Source organism: Manis pentadactyla, chromosome 3 (assembly GCF_030020395.1).
Source record: "Manis pentadactyla isolate mManPen7 chromosome 3, mManPen7.hap1, whole genome shotgun sequence".
Lineage (NCBI taxonomy): Eukaryota > Metazoa > Chordata > Mammalia > Pholidota > Manidae > Manis > Manis pentadactyla.
In genome coordinates, this window is record NC_080021.1 from 159910079 (window position 1) to 159931771 (window position 21693).

At 34.1% G+C, this 21693-nt stretch overlaps 2 protein-coding genes across 3 annotated transcripts in view; one reads left to right on the plus strand and one right to left on the minus strand.

The window, feature by feature from the left end:
* The window catches only part of RIC1 (RIC1 homolog, RAB6A GEF complex partner 1), a 135917-nt gene that overhangs the window by 91443 nt on the left and 22781 nt on the right, over positions 1-21693 (plus strand). Inside the window, exons 7-13 of the mRNA XM_036878825.2 lie at positions 2823-2914; positions 7571-7659; positions 9410-9554; positions 10206-10254; positions 11719-11871; positions 16408-16608; positions 21512-21550. Coding sequence (XP_036734720.1) covers positions 2823-2914; positions 7571-7659; positions 9410-9554; positions 10206-10254; positions 11719-11871; positions 16408-16608; positions 21512-21550 — 768 coding nt within the window. The remainder of the gene's footprint in view (positions 1-2822; positions 2915-7570; positions 7660-9409; positions 9555-10205; positions 10255-11718; positions 11872-16407; positions 16609-21511; positions 21551-21693) is intronic.
* Positions 4031-21693, minus strand: part of ERMP1 (endoplasmic reticulum metallopeptidase 1) — a 113101-nt gene continuing 95438 nt past the window's right edge. The window contains exon 16 of one of the 2 annotated variants that reach the window (XR_005023398.2): positions 4031-4317. The gene's annotated coding sequence lies outside the window, so the exon portion shown is untranslated. The remainder of the gene's footprint in view (positions 4318-21693) is intronic. The other variant, XR_005023396.2, reaches the window with a different exon arrangement.

The following is a 21693-nucleotide window of genomic DNA, read 5'->3' on the forward strand; positions in this document are numbered from 1 at the left end:
CATTGTTTAATACATTTAACAGATAGATTAAAATATGGCAGATTATGCCACCTCTCTGCTCAGAACCTTTCAGTAGGACTAGATAATAAGACAAAATCTGCTGAGAAAACTAGAAAAACTAGAGATAGAATACTTTAAAATATGCTTAAAAGCTTTGGAGAGCTAACAAGACAGTAAAGAATTACCAGGCTAGGGGAGGCCTGAGGCCCAAGTGTTTCAGGCTGTGGTGAACAGGAACAAATGAGGCTGTATGCAGTAACATACTTGTGGATGCCTCTCACAAACATGTTGAATGAAAGCAGCTAGGCACACAAGAATATGTGCTGATTCTATTTTATGTAAAAGGGTAAAGAAACAGTACAAACATAGGGAGTTCTATCTAAATTAGAGTGTTTAGATGTATACTTAAGTGGTAATGGTCTAAAGGAAAAGGAAGTGATTACCATGTAAGGCTGGATATTGGTACTTTGTGGTAGGAGTGAGGGGATATTGATTAGAAGGACACAGTTGGGGGACCCTTGGAAACTAATAATTCTTAACCTGAGTGTTAATTCCTCAACTGTTTGTGTGGTGATATTATTGAGATGCACATTTTTCTTTTGTGTATTCTTCTCTAATGTATTATAATTCATAATAGAAGAAGTTAAAATTCCAGTGATTCCCCAAATGTAAATTGGAGGCAAAAAAAAGTTTTCATAGTGGCTTTCAAAGCACTATAAAACTGGACTCCTATTACATCTGTTACCTCATCTCCTTCCCCCATTCCACTCTACTCTGTCTGCATAGGCCTCTTTGATGTTCTTTGAACATGCCAAAAATAGTACTATAATAGGGCCTTTATAACTTGCCATATATCCTCCAGTACTTTCCTCAAAATGTATCTTCATAGGGAAAACCATTTCATAGTACATCCTTCCCCCATACTCCCTCTTCCCCATAATTGCTTTATTATTTTTTCCTATAGCATTTACCAACCTCCAGAATACTATATAATTTTTTTTAACTTGTCAGCCTCCTAACAAATGCAAGGCAGGAAACTGATAGGGATTTTGGTGTGTTTTGAATACCTGCCGTATTCTCAGCACCTAGAGTGGCCCCTGGTGAATAATGGGCACCTGGAAAATATTCGTTATACAAATGAATGAATGAATTTCAGTCTAAGCAGTGATATAAACAAATAATGCTCAATGCTATCTTTACCCTTCTTTTTGGTTATCAAAAATAGTCTAGTTTTCTTATTAAAATTGAAAAAAAAAAATTCCTACAAAAGAGAATGAAATATTCCATGGTTAGAATTAAGTAAAATATGTGGTAGTATATTTAAAATAGAGTTGTATTTATATTGCACCTTCTAATGTTTACTGGTGGAATAATCCAAAAATTAAGTGCTATATTATAATGTGCTATTTTTTGTGTGCTTACTAAAACCTAACAGTCATGATGACCTTTGCCTTAGAATTTATAAGTTAGACACCCTTGATTTGACAAATAAAAACAGACAATGGAGCTAAATCTATTCTGTGTCTATATACAGAATAAAATAGCACATAAACAAAAATGTCATTTATTTATTAAATGTTTAACTTGTTGAATGCTTGCCATTAAGTAATTTACATAAAAAAATGAAATTTGAAGAGGTTAAATAACCATTTTAGCAAGTAATTTGTAGACCTGAGATGTTCTGTCAGGCTGCCAGATACCATGCTATTAACCATGATACTATAAAGCAAAGGAATAATAAAGAATAGTAAGCAAATGAAAATCAGAAATTGCTTCTAAAGGGTAGACCAAATAAAATTTACAGTTTTCCACTGATTGGGAGGTTAAACACTATGTGTTAGATGATGAGAATAGTAATAGCAACTTAGATGCAATTCGTCCTGTCAAAAAGTTTGCATTCTAACCAGAAAATCATCTTCATTTGATTTGAATTTGGAGATGAAATATCCATTTTTTAGTTTTATAAATAAATTAACTGACACTAGACTGAATTCATTTGGGACTATTATTGAACCAATTAATAAAATTGATGGTTTAAGGGAGAAAATTGAGATGGTAGTCCTGATGGAATATTTTCCTATCCAGATAAAACCAGATAAACAGTGAAACTGTATGTTTATAGAAGGAGAATTATGTTGATTTGCCCCAGACCAAGCTTATTTTTGAACCAATGAATGAAACTGATTGTTGCTCTGGGAGGAGGGGAGTCCCTGCTCTGAGCAAGTTCACTATGAATTCGATGAGACCGAATAACAGCGCTGGAACACTGGGGGTTTAAAGGGTCTCATACCAAGCTTTATTCTCATGGTGGTCACCCGGTTATGTACAAACTTTAAGCTGGTTTCCATCTCTGGCCAGGCTACAGCCTGTATAACCCAGCATGCTGCCTCTGGTGGTGGCTCCATCTCCTCCTCCTCCTGTTCCCCATCATGGGCCTCTGCTACTTCCTTCTAGCACCGGGGCTCCATGGCTTCCCTTTGGCAGCATCTGAGCACTGGGTGGGATTCCATGGGACATTCTTTATGGTGAGACTTTATTGGCAGGTAAACATCTCACTGCCCAACAGGTGTGCAAGCAGGCTTGTACGTATACAATGGGTGATATAAGAATCAGGCGAAGTGAGGATCCTGACCGTGATATGTCCATTTTCCCTACACTTAGGTTTTAAGGGAGAAAATTCAGATAGTCCTGATGGGATATTTTCCTACACCAGTGAAACCAAATAAACTGTAGCACTGTGTGTTTACTGAAGTTGAATTATACTGATGACTGTATATTTTGGAGAACACTTTTTAAACCTTAACTGTTTTTCTTTCTTTTAGCAGCTTCATGGAGTTTGGCCACAAGATGTTACTGATGGAACTTGTGTAGCGGTAAATAACAAGTATCGACTAATGGCATTTGGTTGTACAAGGTAATTGATACAGACTTCTGTGTTTTGAGACTTCTGCCAAAAATAATTATTTTTAAACATAAGATGTTCTTAACACACTTGTAAACCTTGTCATACCTATTATAATTTATGAATCAGCCTTTATATGAAAGCAAATAGTATTTCATTAGATTGAAGCAAACAAATTTAAAGGGCAGATTTTGGAGATTGTTTTAATTTGTAAAAGGGACCATTTTCTTCAGTGGTAGGAAATGTGGTTAGAGGTTGAAAAGATTAAATCAATTAAAATTTAGGTTCCTTGTTGCTTAAAAGTGATTCAGGAAGATGTTTATTCACTTTTTAAAATAATCCTTTCTTTTTAAGACACCAGGGTTAACATTGCCTTTGAATTACTGGGTTGTGCCTTAGTTAATGAGTATATTTAAAACTTATACATAAAATCAGTTTCTTGCTTTAATTCAAATAATGCAGGTTTTGGAAGTAAAGCTGAATGCAAACTATTCATTCAACAAATATGTGTGTGTCTACCATGCACTAAGCTCAATTCTAAGCACTTTGGGTACATTAGAAAACAACAGACCCGACTGTCAAACTTATATTTAAGCTCAAATAAAAAAATTATATCAGATACTTACAGTAATACCTTATAATGTGTATTGTGCTTTTTAGCCTTCAAAACTCAAATATGAAATTCCATTTTACCATCCAAATGAGACTTAATGATTCTATAGACCATACATCTAGTAAAATCTTCAGCTATGTCAACTATAAAACTATTTCTATTAGTATAAGTAATAAACATGTTATAAATCACTTCATTACACTCTAAATTTCTTTGTAAAGTGGGGATCCTCATCCTCAACATCTTCTTACTGAGGAGATAAATGTAGAAATAAAAGGAAATTTAACTTAATACAAGACTGAAGAAAAAGCTTTTTTTTTCATATTCTTTGTGGGAATTTTTGCTTTTTTTTTTTCATATTCTTTCTGGGAATTTTTGGGATTACTGATTGAATTCAGTTTTAAAAATAGATTTTAGAAGATTTAGATTTTCTTATCTCTTCCTAAGTCATTTTGGAAAGTTACATTTTTCTAGGAATTGGTTTCTTTCATGTACACTGTCAGATATATTGGCTAAAGTTTATAATATCCTTGTCAACTTTTCATATTATAAAATAAAAACATACTTAGAGAAAAGTACATAATCCAAATATTCACAGTTTTATAAGTGATTGTAATATAAAAACCTGTCTTTTTTCCACAACTGGGTCAAGAAATAGGACTTTGTCAGCTGATATAAGTTTTACCCCTTCTACTTTCTAATCACAACTCCCATTCTCACCTCAAGTTACTTATATCCAATCTTCATCTTCTGTGATAATCACTTCCTTGATTTTATAGCTTTACCATCCATATATGCATTCCTAAAGAATAGAATATATATTTACTTGATTTTGAACTTGACATGACTATAGTCACATCCTGTATTTTGTGTTTTGCTTCTTTTAGTCAATATTGTGAAATTTGTCCATGTTGTTTGCCAATAGCTGAAATCATATTTGTTTTTGTGGGGTTTTTTTTTAAATAATTTTCAAATAGTGTTCTAGCATACAAAAATACCGTAATTTATTGATTTGCTGTTAATGGACATTTACATTATTACTTGGTTTCCAGAAAAGAAATACTCATATAAACTCAGTATCTTTATTACACATGAGAAAATTAAAGATAAATCCCTAATAAGATCTAATATTCAGTTCATACTCAGATTAACCCATTTGGCACCAAAATTTCTTTTGCTGCTTTTTTGTTGCTACCAGAATTGACCACAGTTAGCATTTGGCTATTATCTCTCTTCAGTCACCTTTGCCTATAACATTCTTTACACCTTCTTTCTCATTTTCATGACATTAACTTTTTTGAGTGCAGATCAGTTGTTGATAGAATATCATACATCCTAAATTTGTCCCATTATTTTCCTCATAATTGCATTTAATTAGTGTTAACCACCTGTAACGACTGGAACCTTGAAGCCCATTCTTGTTGTGCCCGTATAGTCAAATGACTAGAAAAGCATGAGAAGAAACTCAAAAGAAACAGGAGCAATGGCACATCAGCATTTAGAAGAAACTCAAAGAAACAGGAGCAATGGCAGATATGCTGTTATATTGCCTACATTCAGGGATAGCACCTAGGGGTCTAGCACAGCCTTATGTTAGAATCCAGGATAGGTACTCTGGCCCTTCCCCAGGATGATGGAGGTGGAGCCTTGGCCTTCAGTGTTTCAGTCATCTCTACTGTCATTGGTTGAGAGAATTCTAGCCTTTCCTGGCATGATATGGGTTAGGGTAAAAGTTCTGTGGTTATAGCTGTGTGACAAAACAGACCAGGAACTTCTAGCCCTGATTTGCCAGCACAAACCAGGATTAATCATGTTGAGCACTAGACTGTAGCTGGTGCCCTTAGAGTTCTGTTAGAAGCCAGTTTTCTTATAGGATGCCATTTTGCAGAGGAATCAGTGTTGCAGTCTCACTCTTACCTTTATATTTAAAGGTTTGATTAGATTTCTTGTTGAACAGATTTGTCAAGTGTGATGTTGTATACTTGTTATGGCATCATGCAACAATTGATGTTGAGTTGTCCCAGTATTAATAATGTTAAATTTGATTATGGTGAAATAGCCATATCTTTATTATAGAAATGTTTTCTGCTTTGAAATAAGAAAGTGTATCTTTTAAATGAAAAAAGTTTTGCTCTTATAATGTGCTAATGAGAAATGCAAAGAAAAATAATTTAAAGAATATTGGCTCTGTAGAATACTTAAAAGGGTAATTGTCCATCTTTTGTAAGTGTTGGCTTAGCAACTACTTCTTATATTAGAAATATAATTCAAGCCCTCACTGACTTGTTAGAGCTCAGCAACCCAGAGCAGCAGTTGAGAATTGTCAAATGGAAAGCAGAAGCAAGTAATACCTCCTGGCCACTTTGTGCTGCCTTTCAGCAAAGTGCCTGTTGGGTAGGAGCTCTGGAAAGATACCTATCCAGGCATCTGACTGAGATGGAATAACAGATGAGATTTCCTTTCCCACTTGAAAAAACCATGAAAGTGAACAAAAATATTAAAAAGGTGTTTCGAACTCAAGACATAGGACATCAGGCAACAAAGGACAGTGATCCCTGTAAGATGAGAAACAAAATAAGAAAATTCTACAAATGTCCCAGGTTTAATTGCTTTGAGAGAGGTTCCGGGGCACAACAATGAGGTTGGGGGACAGAGCCTGGCAGATCCCCTGAGTTGAATATGTGGAAATGAGAACATGAAGAGACCAAAGCAACTAGGGCTCACAGGACGGACACCAAAGAGGACAGGGGCACAGAGAGAGCTGTAGAGATTCCCTTTTGAGTATTAAACATGGAAGTTCTAAAAAAGACCCACATCAAACATTGCAGAAGAAAAGATCGATAAACTTAGAACATAACAAGAGAAATTACCCAAAATGAAACACAAAAAAAGGAGTTAAGTACAGAGCTTCAGTGAGCTGTGGGATGACCTCAAGTGGCATATTATTTCAAGTATTTTATTTAGTCCCAGTCCTGATCCTTGAGAAGAGTTGGGCCTTGCTACAAATGAATCAAAGCTGCTTGTGGGGAACCCATCTGACTTCTCCTGCCATGAAGGAACACATCCTAATATGTGCAAAAGCAGCCTTGGATTTAAAAATAATTTCAAAACGTTGTATTTTCGATCTGAAAATAGGTATATAAGCAGAATGGTATTTTTTTATGATCGTTATAGTTCAGTTTTGAAATGTAGCTTAGAATATATGTAGTTATAAGTAACATACATGTATATACACATACATATATACACACACACACATACACACATATATATATAGTAATATAATACTGTTTTGGTTTCTGGACCTTCATAAATTTGACCCTTGTAGAAATTTCTTAAATGAAATAATTATATACACTATATACACAAAAGAGCATGTATCATGTGTAGATACAAAAATAAGATATAAAAAACAGTAAAATGGAGATCTGTGTAGATTACCATCTAACGTGAGAAATAGCATGTTACCAATGCTGATGAAGCCCCCTACTTGCCTTCTTCTTTAATACTACCTTTACTCCAGCAAGACAGTTACTAATCTGGAATACATATATATCAGCATTTTGTAGTATTTTTACACACAAATGTATTTACTATGGTTTGAATGTTTTTCACTGTATAGACAAAGAATTATACTACCTATATGTGTATATTTGTTATCCATTGTATTGCATGTGCCTAAGGTTTGCTCATTTTGAGTGCTGCATGGGATACTACTATGTGAATATACCACATTTTATTTTTCCTTTCTTTTACTGCTGGACATTCAGATTGGTTTTTTTTGTCTGTTTTTTTGCATATATACACAATACTATAATGAACATTGTACATGTTTCTTCATAAATGTAGAGAAGAAAACTTCTGGGATATATTCTGGGAGGTGAAATTGGTAGATTACAGAATATGTATTTGTTCAAATTTATGAGATAACTGCAAGTTATTTACAATGTTTTTTTTTTTCAAGTTTGCTCTCCTACCAGAACATAATAGTTCCCATAATAATGCTTTTTGTATTTATATTTATCTTTTTTCATTAAAAGTTTGTTTTTCCACAGTGGCTCAGTACAGGTTTATACAATAGACAACACCACTGGAGCTATGCTGCTGTCTCATAAACTAGAGTTAACAGCAAAACAATATCCTGGTGAGTCCTCTTTTCTTCTTTTTATGTTAACACTTATTTTAACATTTTTAATGAACAGGTAATGATATATGAGTGACTGTTTAAGTTAAATGATGAATGCTCTAGGTCAAATATTGTTAAAACATAATATTCTCTATGACCTGGGGATTTCTGTGTGACTGGAAAGGTTCCTGGGATACTTCTTTTAACCCTTTATTTAGTTCTCTCTGTCCTCACTTAATTTTAGTTCCTATATTCCTTGTCCAGACCTCATTGTAGTCTCTTACCTGATCTCCTTGCCTCTGTTATTTTTACGCCTTCCAATTCAGTTTATTCCTTCAGCAAATGCCTCAACAAGTCCTTCCTGTAGGCCAGACACTGTTCTAAATGCTGGATGCATAGTTAAAAACAAAACAAGTCTATTTCTAAACCCCCTAGTGAATCCTGAGCTGGAAGTTCAGCTCTGTAACCAAGTCTTTGGGTTACTTTACAATATTTTTCTCTTTATGCAGATTATCATCATCTATATGTTACCAGCTAGATGAATTTCTCTAATCCAGCCACTTGAAGATTAGGTTAATTACCACTAAGATTTTATTGTGTATGTCTACAACTAGATTTTAAGATGTGTATAATGCTGCAGAAGTAGATACACATTTTATGTACATATCTATTTATATTTTTATGTGGGGTAATAGGAATACTGTTTGTAACCTTTTTCAGTGAACATTAACATCTTTTCATTACAGTAAATGTGTATCTAAGCCTTTTTATTTTCTTGCATATGGAATTGCTTTCATTTTGTAAACATTGATTTTGTATGGTTCTTCTTGGTTTTGTTTTAAATTTCTCTCCTGGACAAATATAAAGTAAATTCATAAGAAGTGATGTTTCTTACATATGTTCCCATTATTTTCATCTACATGCATTCACATACCTGAATTATGATAGGAATTGCTAGCATGAGCATTCTAAAGTTCTTACTCTTTTAACCAAGCCTGTCTTCTGTAGTCTTAAAGTATGTATACTACTCCTTTGTGGCAGATGTACTTAGAGCAGAAATTTATTAATGTTACAGTTGTAAAGAATTTTAATTTTAAAGAAAGTAAGACTGTAGATCTTTTTGAATTGCTGATGGGAAATGCTGGCATATTTCATTTAACAAAGAAACTTGGATTTTACTACACAATGAAATTTTCTCCTTTAGTAATTGTAAATGGGGTTGAAAGAATTTAGTAGTTAAAAGGAAGATATGAGCATATGGAGTACTCAAGCTGGAGTTTACCTACTTACTCCTTATATAAGATTAAATTCTAATTTATTTAACTTGAATCCCTCTGGTATTAATGGAGTGTACAGATAGTGGTAAAATATTATTTTACATTTTTAAAACACTATAAACTTTGCACAGTACTTCCATATTCATTGTTGAATCATTCAAGAGCTATTATCTGCATTTGACAGGAACTGATTTGCCCAAAACCAAAGACTTCTGAAACTAAACAGTTGTAGTTATTCAAGCTAATAGTGGCCAAAATTTGCTTTCACTTGTTTTAAATCACTTGGGCACTGAGTTTGGACTGCTTAGGTTAGGTCAAGGCTAATGGGGCCTTACTGATTTTAAATAACTCTAAATGAGCAGGATTTCTTTCATCTCATTATTAAACTGACATGCCTTTCTGCTTATTTCACCTTAAATATATAGACTATAAAAAATACTATTTCTAGAGGAATCATTTATTTTTAACTCTTCTTACAAATTTCTTACCAGACATTTGGAACAAAACAGGCGCTGTTAAACTGGTCAGATGGTCTCCTGACAACAGTGTTGTAATAGTGACCTGGGAATATGGAGGCCTTTCTTTATGGAGTGTATTTGGAGCCCAGCTGATCTGTACACTTGGAGGAGATTTTGCGTGAGTTAATAAAAACAAATTTTAGATAAAAAATAACTCCATTCGCCCAGATAATATACACACACACACAAAATTGTCAAACTTTGTATTATAGTTTCATCTTATTTGACTCTTAACCCAAAATAACTTGGAACTTTTGGGATCAATTAATATATTGATTGATTATTCAAATATCCATCCTTTTAGAACTGATATTTAATAAAAATCTCATTTATTTTTTGAACCTCCATTGTGTGTGTGAAGACAGGCTTAAGGCCAAATCAAAAATGGTTCTGCCTTTTAGGTAGCTTATTGTCTAATAACAGCAGCAAACCATATATGTATATAACTAGTAGGAAATGGAAATTACATTATCTCTTTGGGTTAATGTAGGTTAAAATAATGTTGGTATTTCTGCCCAGTCACATACTAGTCTGAACTTTGGTCTTAACTAATGAATACACCTTTCCAAACTACATGACCCTGTCAAGAAGTTACTTAGGACCTAGTGTCTTAGTGATGTTCTGGGTATATCAACCAGCAGTCTCATATTTCGTGCATTGTTACATATTTTTATTTTGAAGGAACAAAATCAGTTTGATTTTTTAAAGTTAAAACTAAATATTATATGTAATTAGAAGACCTCTTAATTAATTTTCTATTCTGTTTCAGTTATAGATCTGATGGTACAAAAAAAGATCCCCTTAAGATCAACTCTATGGTAAATACTTTCTCTATGAAACATTGGTATGTGGGTGAAAAACATGGATTTCTCTTCTTACACGGTTCTTGCTTTGGCAAGCTTGGTTTTTGATCAGGAGGCTGCCCAGTTTTCAGCATTTGATTTTGGTTTTGCTTAGATGTGTCCAGCAAGCCCCTATTATCTTTGTGAACATAGTGACTATTCGAGTCAGGCCTTTTTCCAAAGCATAGCTCCATTTCTTATGTGACTCACTAGTACCCACTTTTCATGGCCACCTTTCTTTTCACATAGTGAAATGCTCTTTGGGTATTTTTCCTGGAGGATACTCACTTTTGCATTATTTGAGCATATTTTTTAAACTTTCCATAGCTGTATGTCAAGAGAATTATAGTCACTATTGTAACTATTTTTATTTATTAACCTATTTTCAAGAGTTTAATTATAAAGCAGTGAGATATAACCTCTAAAAGCATCTTCTTACTATAAACTGTCTGTGTACCATCTTTGTGAAATTAGTGGCTATGAGGCTTATCGCTACTTTTATCTCTTGCTCCGTAAAGGAAGGCGTTTTCTGATCTCGGGTGTCTTGAAGAATTAAAACCACCATGGTTGGCTTGAATAGTGGTTCACAACTTTTTACCACCAAGGATCCCACTTAATGTCTTTCCCCATCTCCATATTTAAAAATAAGTTTTCAAACGAGCACCATTTCTATAAATGCCCATTAGTGCTTCTAGATGGCATGCAACAACCAATGTTAGCAGCTTCACGAAGTAAATATTTCAGTTGCAAACTAAGAATCTAATCTAATTTTAGTTAACTGTGCAATTTTTACTATGGGAAAGCAAAACAAAAGAGCACAACTTTTGAATAATGAATTCATGGACGACATGCCTCCACCTATTAGGATTGCAGGTTGGAAATCACTAATCTTAAAAAAGAGAAACTATCATGGAATCTAGTGTAGAATATTTAAATTGTCCTGGAGAATTTATTTGAATCTTCTCGTTTTCACAAAGGAGGAGACTTAAAAACCCTGGGAATCCAAATAGTTTGGTCATAGTAATGAAACAAAATGGTAACCATGCTGAATGAAAATCTTAGTCTCATAACGCTATACAAAACTGCATCTGTTTTGGGTGCTTCTTTGTCAAGCTTCAGCTGGGTAACATGGGTCTTCTGTAAGGAATTTGTATTTGAGAGGCAGCTAAATTAAATTAAGGGAGAAGTTACTGAGAGCAGTAGGCATTTCTTAGGACTGTGTAGGGTTTTCATTATTCTAGGTAGCACTGCATATAGCTTAGATATAGTATTGTCTGTGTTTGTCATGGTTTCTTTAACCTTCAGAAATCATTAATAGTAATAATGCTGTTATGTTGGTTATTTCAGAATTTGTATGTTTGAAACTAGGAAAGGGTAACAAACATTTATTGCTTTTATTTTTTCCCTATTATTCTCTTTCTCCCTCCTCCTCTCTCCAAGAGCTGGGGTGCAGAAGGCTATCACCTATGGGTAATCAGCAGATTTGGTTCTCAAAATACTGAAATTGATTCTGACCCCACGACTACAGTTAAACAGCCTAGCATTCTGCTATTTCAGTTTATCAAGAGTGTACTCACCGTAAACCCTTGTATGGTAAGTTTAATTAAAACTGTTTATTTTAGTGGCATTCTTACTAGATTATCAGGTTTTTCCTATGACACAGATTTGAGTGTCCTCCTAAAATTAGCATATTACCTTCTGTTGTATATTATTTCTGATTCCTGTGTTTCTTTTTAATAACTTACACCAAAATTTTCTGATCAAGTCTCATTTTCTGTTTTTGTTTTTTAAATAAGATCACAAGCAGCTTGAGGGAAAGCAGTATTTGTAGCTTTACTTGAATAACTTAAATAAAATTTAGTCAGTATCTGAATAGCACTTCCCAAAGTGTGTTCCACCAGTCACTATTTAAAAGAAATAGCAATGGCAATTACACAGGATAAGAAAAAGTTTCACTCTCATATAAGTATGAGATAAAGGAGCTAAAGCTATGTATAGATTTCTTTATTATGGGTATCTGAGTCTTTAATATGCTGTTGGGCAGAGGAAAATCCTGAAGTCAGTACCTAAAAAGTTTTGGAGTGGCAGGTTGGGTGGGGTGGGTCTGAAAGGGACACCAGGATGGAGCAAGAGGCGCTAGCATGGTAGATGGAGAGTGTCAGAACTGGCTCCCACAGACATTGGGCCTGCTACATCGAAGGACTGCAAGAAAAACGGCACCCACCAAGACTTCCATTCCTGGAGAAAACTGATCCCTGCACCTCCAGGACATGTCCTAAAAGTCAGTACATCTCTTTCACATATAACCTAGGTACTTTTCAAACTGCTGCATCTGTGCTGGGTCTTGGACTGAGTGATGCAGTGTGGGGGCCTCTTTAGCTCTCTGACTCTCCCAAATGTTGCCTGTAAACCTCATGTAAACACAAACCAAAACCTTTAATAGACACATGAAAAATAAAGAGAAAATTCAAGCATAAGAATAAAGTCATCAAATCAAATATAAATGGACTAACTGCTCCAATCAAAAGAAACAAGTAGTTGAACATATAAAAACAACAGGACCCATCTATTTACTTCAAGTCTGAGACACACTTTAGACCTATAGACACATGTAGACTGAAAGTGAAGGGATGGAATATTCCATGCAAATGGAATCAAAAATTGGGGTGGCAATACTTATATCAGACAAAATAGACTTCAAAACAAGGACTAGCAAGAGACAGAGGCATTACACAATGATGAAGGGATCAATCCAATGAGGATATAACAATTATAAATATCTGTGTGCCCAAAATGGGAGCATCTAAGTATATGAAGTAAATACTAACAGCTATAAAGGGAGTAATTGACAGTAACAGTAGAGGAGTTTAACACCCCACTCACATCAGTGGATAGATTATCCAGACAGAAATTAAGTAAGCAAATAGTAGCTTTGAATGACACATTAGAACAGAAAGACTTAATGGGTATTCCATCCAAAAACAGCAGATTTCACTTTTGGGTTTACATGGAACATTCCTCAGGACAGATCACATGTTGGGCCACAGAACAAGTCTCAATATTAATTTAAGATTAAATTGTATCAAGCATTTTTACTGACCACAATGGTATGAAACTAGAAAATATAAGGAGAAATAAACTGGAAAATGCATAATCAGGTAGAGGCCAAACAGCATGCTACCAAACAACAAAGAAGTCAGAGGACATCAAAGTAAACGGAGACAAATGAAAACGGACACACAAGTGTTCAGAATTTGTAGAACAGAATAAAAAACAGTTCTAAGAGGGAAGTTTGTAGCAATACATAACTAACACAAGCAATAAGAAAATTCCCAATCTAAACTTACACCTAAAGGAACTAGAAAAAGAAGAATAAGCAAAGCTCAAAATTAGTATCAGAGCAGAAATAAATGAAATACATATTTAAAAAAGAGATCAATGACTAAGAGTTCTGTGAAAGAAAAATTGATAAATCACTAGCTAGACTTACCAAATAAAGAATACTCACAATTTTACGAGATTACTATGAAAAATTATATGCCAAAAAATTGGACAACCTAGAAGAAATGGATAAATTTCTAGAAACATGCACTTTCCTAAGAGTGAACCAGGAAGAAATAGAAAAATCTGACCAGACCAATTACTGGTAATGAAAATGAAATGAAAAACTCCAACACACCAAAGTCCAGGAGCAGATGGCTTCATAGGTTTGTTCTACCAAACATTTGAAGAAAAGTTAATACCTATCCTTCTCAGACTATTCAAAAAAATTGAACAGGAAGGAATGCATCCAAATTCATTCTTCAAGGCCAATATTACTGATACCAAAATGACAAGACACTAAAAAAAAAATTACAGACATTATCCTTGATGAACACATATGAAAAAATCCTCAACATAATGTTAGCAAACCAAATTTAAAAATACATTAAAGGGATCATTCACCACAACAAAGTGGGATTTATTCCAGGGATGCAAAGATGGTTAAATATTTGCAAATCAGTGTGATACACCACATTAACAGTTAAGGGCAAAAATCATTGTATCTCAATAGTTGCAAAAAAGCACTTGACAAAATTCAGCATCCATTCATGATGAAAACTCAATATTAAGTGGGTATAGAGGGAACATACCTGAGCATATATGACAAATCCTCAGTTAATATCATATTCAGTGGTGTATGAGTATATAAAATCTGAAAGATTCTTCTGGAAGATCAGGAACAAGACAGTGTCCACTCTCAGCCCTTTTTTTAGCACATTGCAAGTCCTAGCCACAGCAAATAAATGGAAAGATGTACTGTACTGGATTGGAAGATTGTTAAAAATTGTTAAAATGGCCATGCTACTCAAAGTGATCTATAAATACAATGCAATCCATATCAAAATAACAATGGCATTTTTCACAGAACTAGAATAAAGAATTCTGAAATTTGTATGGAGCCAAGAAAGACCTTGAATAGCTGAAGCAATCTTGAGAAAGAAGAACTAGAATTATCACACTCCTTGATTTCAGGCCATACTACAAAGCTTTAGTAATCAAAACAGTATGGTACTGTACAAAAATAGACCTATAGATGAGTATAACTGAATAGAGAGCCCAGAAATAAACCCATGCTTTTATGGCCAAATAATATACAACAAAAGAGGCAAGAGTATACAATCAGGAAGAGACCATCTCTTCAATAAATAGTGCTGGGAAAACTGGACAGCTACATGCAAGAGAATGAAACTAGAACACTTTCTTATACCATACACAAAAATAAACTGAAATAGATTAAATAACTAAATGTAAGACCTGAAATCAAACTCCTATAAGAAAACATAGGCAGTAAACTATTGGACATCAGTCTCAGCAGTATTTTTCTGGATATACCTCCCCAGGCAAAGGAAATAAAAGCAAAAGTGAAGAAATTGAAATACAACAACAAAATGTTATTGCACAGTGATATATACCAGCAACAAAACAAAAAGGGAACCTACTGAGTGTGAGAAGATATTTGCAAGTGATATGTCTAATAAGGGGCTAACATCCAAAATATATAAAGAACTCATACAACTCAACACACACACATACACACAATCTGAGTAAAAAATGGGTACAGGACACTTATAGATATTTTTCCAAAGAAGACATACAGATAATAGACACATGGAAAGATGCTCAATATCACTAATTATCATGGAATTGCAAACTAAAACCACAATGAGATATCACCTCTCACTAATCAGAATGGCTAATATCAAAAAGAGAAGAAATTAAGTGTGGGTGAGAATGCGGAGAAAGGGGAAAATGTGCACTGTTGGTGAAAATGTAAACTGGTGCAGTCCCTATGGAGAGCATATGGAAGTTCCTCAAAAAACTAAAAGTAGAAATACCATATGACTCAATAATTCCACTTCTAGATATTTACTCAAAGAAAGAAAAGCAGTAAGTTGAAAAGACATGTGCACTCCTCTATGTTTATTGGAGCATTATTTATAGTAGCCAAGGTATGGAAGCAACCTAAGTGTCCATCAATAGATTAATGCATAAAGAAGTTATGGTATATATACAAAATGGAATATTAGTCATTAAAAAAAGATTGAAATGTTGCCATTAGTAACATGGCTGGACATAGAAGATTTTATGTTAAGTGAAATAACTCAAAAGACAAGTGCCATATGATTTTCTTTTACACAAAATCTACAAAATGAATAAACAAAACAAATAGACTCATAAATACAGAGAACAAACTGGTAGTTGCCAGAGGGGAGGACAGTGGCAGGGGGTGGGGAGTGTGCAGAGCAAAATCTGCCAAGAGGGTTAAGAGGTTCAATTTCTAGTTATAATAAATAAATACAAAATAGAAAAAGTCACAGGGATGAAAAGTACAGCATAGAGAATATAGTCAATAATATTGCAATAACTTTGTGTGTTTTGAGATGCTAACTGCTTATTGTGGTGAGCATTTTATGAGATAGATAATATACATGTCACATCACTGTTGTACACCTGAAACTGGTAATGTCAACTATACTTCAACCTAAAGAAACTAAGTAAATGTATTATTTACTTTCTCAGTCTGATAATTTAGTTGATTTTATTTGCTTTCCTCCTTTGCCCCTGTTTCCTTTTCCCTTCATCTAGAGTAACCAAGAGCAAGTGTTGCTTCAAGGGGAGGATCGGCTGTACTTGAACTGTGGAGAAGCCTCACAAAACCAGAATCCCAGGAGTTCTTCACACTCTGAACATAAGTCCAGTCAAGACAAGAGCCCGTTTGCAGATGGCGGTTTAGAGTCTCAGGGTTTAAGCACTTTACTTGGACATCGGCATTGGCATGTGGTACAGGTAAGTTTTCAGTTACTGTTGATTCTTGACTTAGTCCTTGGTAAGGTAGCACCTGGAGCACATGTAAAGTATTTCTTCTGTTGCTTTAGAAAACCAAAAAACTTTTTAACCTTTTTGACTGTCATGTCTTCCTTCTGCTTTTCTGTAATCTTGTCTTCTTCCTTCCTTTCCATTTAATGTAGTGTGTTTCCCCATCTGCTTTCAGTCTTGAACAGTTTCAGAAACTGGAAGTTTGTTTTGCCCTCTTATTCGGCAAAACTTTATTTTACTTCCAGTCCTTATTTATTTTTTGGTACAATTTTAGCTCTCTGTATAGGTAAAAATGTAGTAGTTTCATGGAAAGCAACAATATCAATTACTACCCTCTGCTAACTGGGGACACATTGTGTAATGGGGACACACTGAGGTTTACTGCCTGACTTTGAACCCAAATTGCAGACTTGTGATCCATCTAGAACCTTACTGTTAATAATTATTACTTAATCTTTTTCCAGATTATTTATTCAGTCTGGTATAACTTTTAAACTAGTTTCTTCTAGTAATTCTGATAAATTGGCATTTAATATAGAAATTAACTCTGAATTTTGATGCCAAGTTAAAATTAATTTGGATAAATCAGTAAAATGATGTTCTTAAAAGAAACTTTTATACACAGTTTCAAAGTCCTGAGTGTTTTCTTTCCCTTTTTGATACTAAAGTGTCTTAGGTACATCAGAGCCTACTCTTGGATAAGTTTCTTTTAGTCAGTTTCTGTTTCCACAGTTCTCAGTTCTACATCCTGTACTTTGACCTTACTAGTATACTTCAGCTCCCATGTTATTTTCAGTTGACTCTGAGTGGAGATAATGAGAGACAGAAAAAAATGGTCATTATGTGAAAAATTGAAGGCAGACTGTCTCCTCCATTGAAATGTGGTATACACCAAGAGAAAAATGTATTTAACTTACATTAATAAATTCATAAAATCAAACTGCATACCATTTTATAATTAGTAACATTTATTAAATAAACTGCAACAGCTACTTCTTTTGACTAAAATTTTCCACTGCTCCCTTCTCTCCTATAGCCATTTCTCTGCTATTTTCATTTCCCCATACTTTGAACTATTCATTCTACACTGACCTAGCATCAATGCCAGTTCTGCCTAGCCAGGTCTGTGTTGCAGAGAGCCAAGTAGAGCAGAGGATCACAGAAGGTAGGTCTGGAACTCAAAAATCCATCAGGCAATAACAAAAATTGAATTTCCTTCCAGCTCAAAAATTCAGTGATTCTTTGATTCTGATCCATCTATGAAGTATCCCATATTAGAAGCACACTGAGTTTACGATTTTAGGCAAAGTAGGTACCAGCAAGATTCCTCTGTCATTCTGTTCTTTAGATCCCTAAAATACTCAGAAAGATGAACTAGCTTTACTTAATTTTTTCAGTTTCCTTAAAACTAATAAAAATAATGCCAGAGTTGTACTCTCAAAACAATTAAGTTATAATAGACTCAGAATTTGTAGAGCTGAAAAGACTTTAGAGATCATTTAGGCCAACTGGATTTTATACATGAGGAACCTGAGGCTCAGGGAAGTTAGGTGACTTGCCCAGAGTCACACAGCAGAGTAATGGCAGACTTTTCCTTATTGTGATAGAAATTAAAGTAACAAGCTAACATGTTTAAAACCCAGGTTATTAAATTGTTGAATCATATCATATACTGCTGACCTCAAGATAAAATCTGCAATGTGCCCATTTGGCAGTCCTTCCACTAGGATTTGCTTCCAAGTGGATCATTTCCACAGATCAAATTCTCTACTTTGTTTGGTGGCACTCCAGCCACATGTGTCAGTGGAGTGTTGTGGTATTTTGGTAGGGTGGTTTACAGAGCCCCTATAATGCTAATGCTTTACCTTCAAGGCTTTTTAGCCATTAATATTGATTCCCTGAAGAAGTTGAATACCTATTCAATTTCCCCTTCAACATATGCTCTTGTCTAGAATAAGTGCCCACATTCTCCCTCTATGTGGCTTTGTTTGCATGATTTATGGTTTTTATGTTTTTTGTACAGCTTAAGAGTTCATCAAATGAACTCCAGCTAATTCTGCTGCTCTGTCTGTTCCTCATCTAGACTACTGGATTGATTGTTTGTTTAAGCCTTCTACTTTATACTCACTAGTTTCCTGGTCAGAAGATTCTGTGTTAATTATGTTTTTTCCTTTAAAACAACATAAGTACATACTGGTCAGAAGCAAGATTAGGAGTTGCTATGAAGATTGGGAGGGGCGTTAGTTTTCTTAGTCACAAATTCTAAAAATTTGCAAGTAGTTTCTTGACAGATGGAGCACAAATAATGTCATATAAAACAAAACAAAACAAGATCATCTTTGTAGTTGGAGGTGTTCCTTCTTGGAATGCCATTTATTCTAACACTCAATATTTTGTATGATAGAAACATTTGTTTCTGAAAGGTATGTGAATCATTATCATCCATTGTTCTGAAATGTTGGTTTTATAGTCAACCTGGTTATTTGGAAAAGAGTAAGTTTCACAAAATGTGAGAGATGAGTGCCTACAGTGTATCAGGCAATAATATATTAGGGATGTTAAAAGAGGATTTTAAAGACTTTCATTTATAAAGATTTACTCTCCTTGCTACAGTGTGTATCAGATGTACCTATCAGATGTGGTATTTAGCACAGATCAAATTTGTTAGCAGGATGGTTCTCAGTCTCATCAGTTTCAGACAGAAGTAGTCTAGGCAAGAAACGGGGTTTTAGCAGAATGACTTTAAGGGGGAAAAAGGTAGATTTAGGTCCTTTTGAAGAATGGAGAATTCTAAAATGTTTGAAGAGTAGATATTCTGTCCCTTAGTGCTCAGATTTGCCACTCCCAGTAGTGTGGCAAGACTCTTGTGCCCTGAGTAATCAGTCCTGACCTGAGTTTCATTATTATTCATTAGCTGCCTCTTTTCCTTACCTCTGCTGTTTCCTATTCTCAGTATTAGAGGCAGAGCTCAATGTTCAGGTGACATGTAGATAAATAAAGGTGACCTACTGGGGAAAATTAAAGTTTTTGTTCTCATTTCATAACATCTTCAGACTCAAACTGCTTGAGAAATAAGCTTCATTTTAAATAAGCTTTGAGTTGTGAAAATAAACTCATTTGCCATTTATGGCACTTAATATACTTTTGGAGGTTAAAAGAACAAGTTGTTTTCTCCTGGAGAGATTCATTAGTGAGGTATCATATGATAAGATTTAATCTTGGCTCCTATGATTAGAAACTCTTTATGTTGGACTCCCATGTTGAAATCCCATCCACATGTTTCCTGAATACTGATGAAACACCAAGGTTTGGGAGAATTAGGCATTCTTTTTAGTATCATGAATGGCTGGCTCAATTATATTCTACGTATATCCTTCTTGAAGTGCCTATTTTCATTTTTTTTATCCACAAAAAGAATTTCACTCACACCTTCCTATAAAATGGCTCTAAACTTATAGTTGGCCACCTGATCACTACCTCAAATTACCATTATCCTGAATTGATTTCAACCATCATAGTGAATTTTATTAACTGGCCTGAATAGTACAGTATATCTGGCAAGATACAAGTTAAGCCTTGTTCAAGCATGTATTGTGACACTGCTACCTCTTATCCTATAAGGTAGGTGTCCACAAACCAGCACTAGAGTTTTAAGAACTTCCTGATGTACTGAAAGCTGCTTAGTTTACCTAGATTTTAGATTGACTTTCTATATAATAAGTGAAATCTAGCAGTTTTTATGAATACATTTTATCAAGACTAATACAGATGTTTTCAGTATATTTTTGCTTTTTGTTTTGCCTTCACATTACACAAAGAATTTTATTGGATTTGATTGCATTTACATGGCTTTTTAATTTGACTCTTTTCAAATACGTAATAATTTTTCTTTGAGTAAAACCAAAAATAGATTTGAATAAATTGAAAGTTCACTTATTCTAGTAACAGAAGATTTTTTCTTATTTGTCATTCTCTTTATTTTCACCCTGCACTCACTACATGCTCATGAAAACTACTTAATCAGTATGCTAATAGGTCAGTCTCAGTAAAGCGAGAATTTTCTTAATCTATATTCATTACTCACAGAGGATTCTTTAAGTTTAAAATTCTTGGTAGAGTGATACAAAGACTGTACAGAAATGTAAGACAACATGAGAAAGGTATATTTACTACTTACTTTGTAGGTGCAGAGTTAATATCTATACTATACTAAAAGTTCTTGTATATGAATTAAGTTGAATGCCCCAATAAAAAAACAGTAGCTTATAGACACTCTTACATGTATATAGATGTTCAGAGATAGAATGAAAACTGACCAGTGGTTATCCCTGAACAATGATATAACAGGAGAATTTCATTTTGTACTTTGTACACTTTTTATATATAAGTTTTATAAGCATGTATTGCGAAAAACATAAAAATGAAAATATTTCCATTAGAAAACAAAAACAAAACTCTTGTGAGGTTCTCATTTTATTAGATAAAGTTGTTTTGGAATGATTCAGATCAGCAAATTTGAACTGTGGTTATATACACAATTCTTGGCTGCCCTTGTAGATGCTTATCTAAAAGTCTTTGTCAGTCTGTATTTATTGAGTGCTCAATATTTAAAACAAACAAAAACAGTGTAGAGAAAAAAGAAGAAAGCCTGATGCTTAGAAACTTAAAATGAGATGAATGATTAAGACAGGACATGTGAAATACTGGTTGGTATCCAAATGGTAAATTCCAAGTCCTCTGCTAAGTAATACCCATTATTTGAAAACAGTTTGAACATTTTACAGGAAAATGAATATCATATTTTGATGTTAATTCTTTTAAGTTTAAATATATTTCAGAAGTCTTAACCAAATTGATGTGTTATTTTCTACAGATTTCCAACACCTATCTAGAGACCAATTGGCCTATACGGGTGAGTTGTTATTTTGTTGGTGTTTGTTAACTGAGTCTTTCAGTGGTTGCATTTTTGAAAGTAAAATATGAATATTTGGTCCCTTGGACATTGTTAGTGTACTGGCATGCAAATTTTTTAACTTAGCATTTTACATATAACTA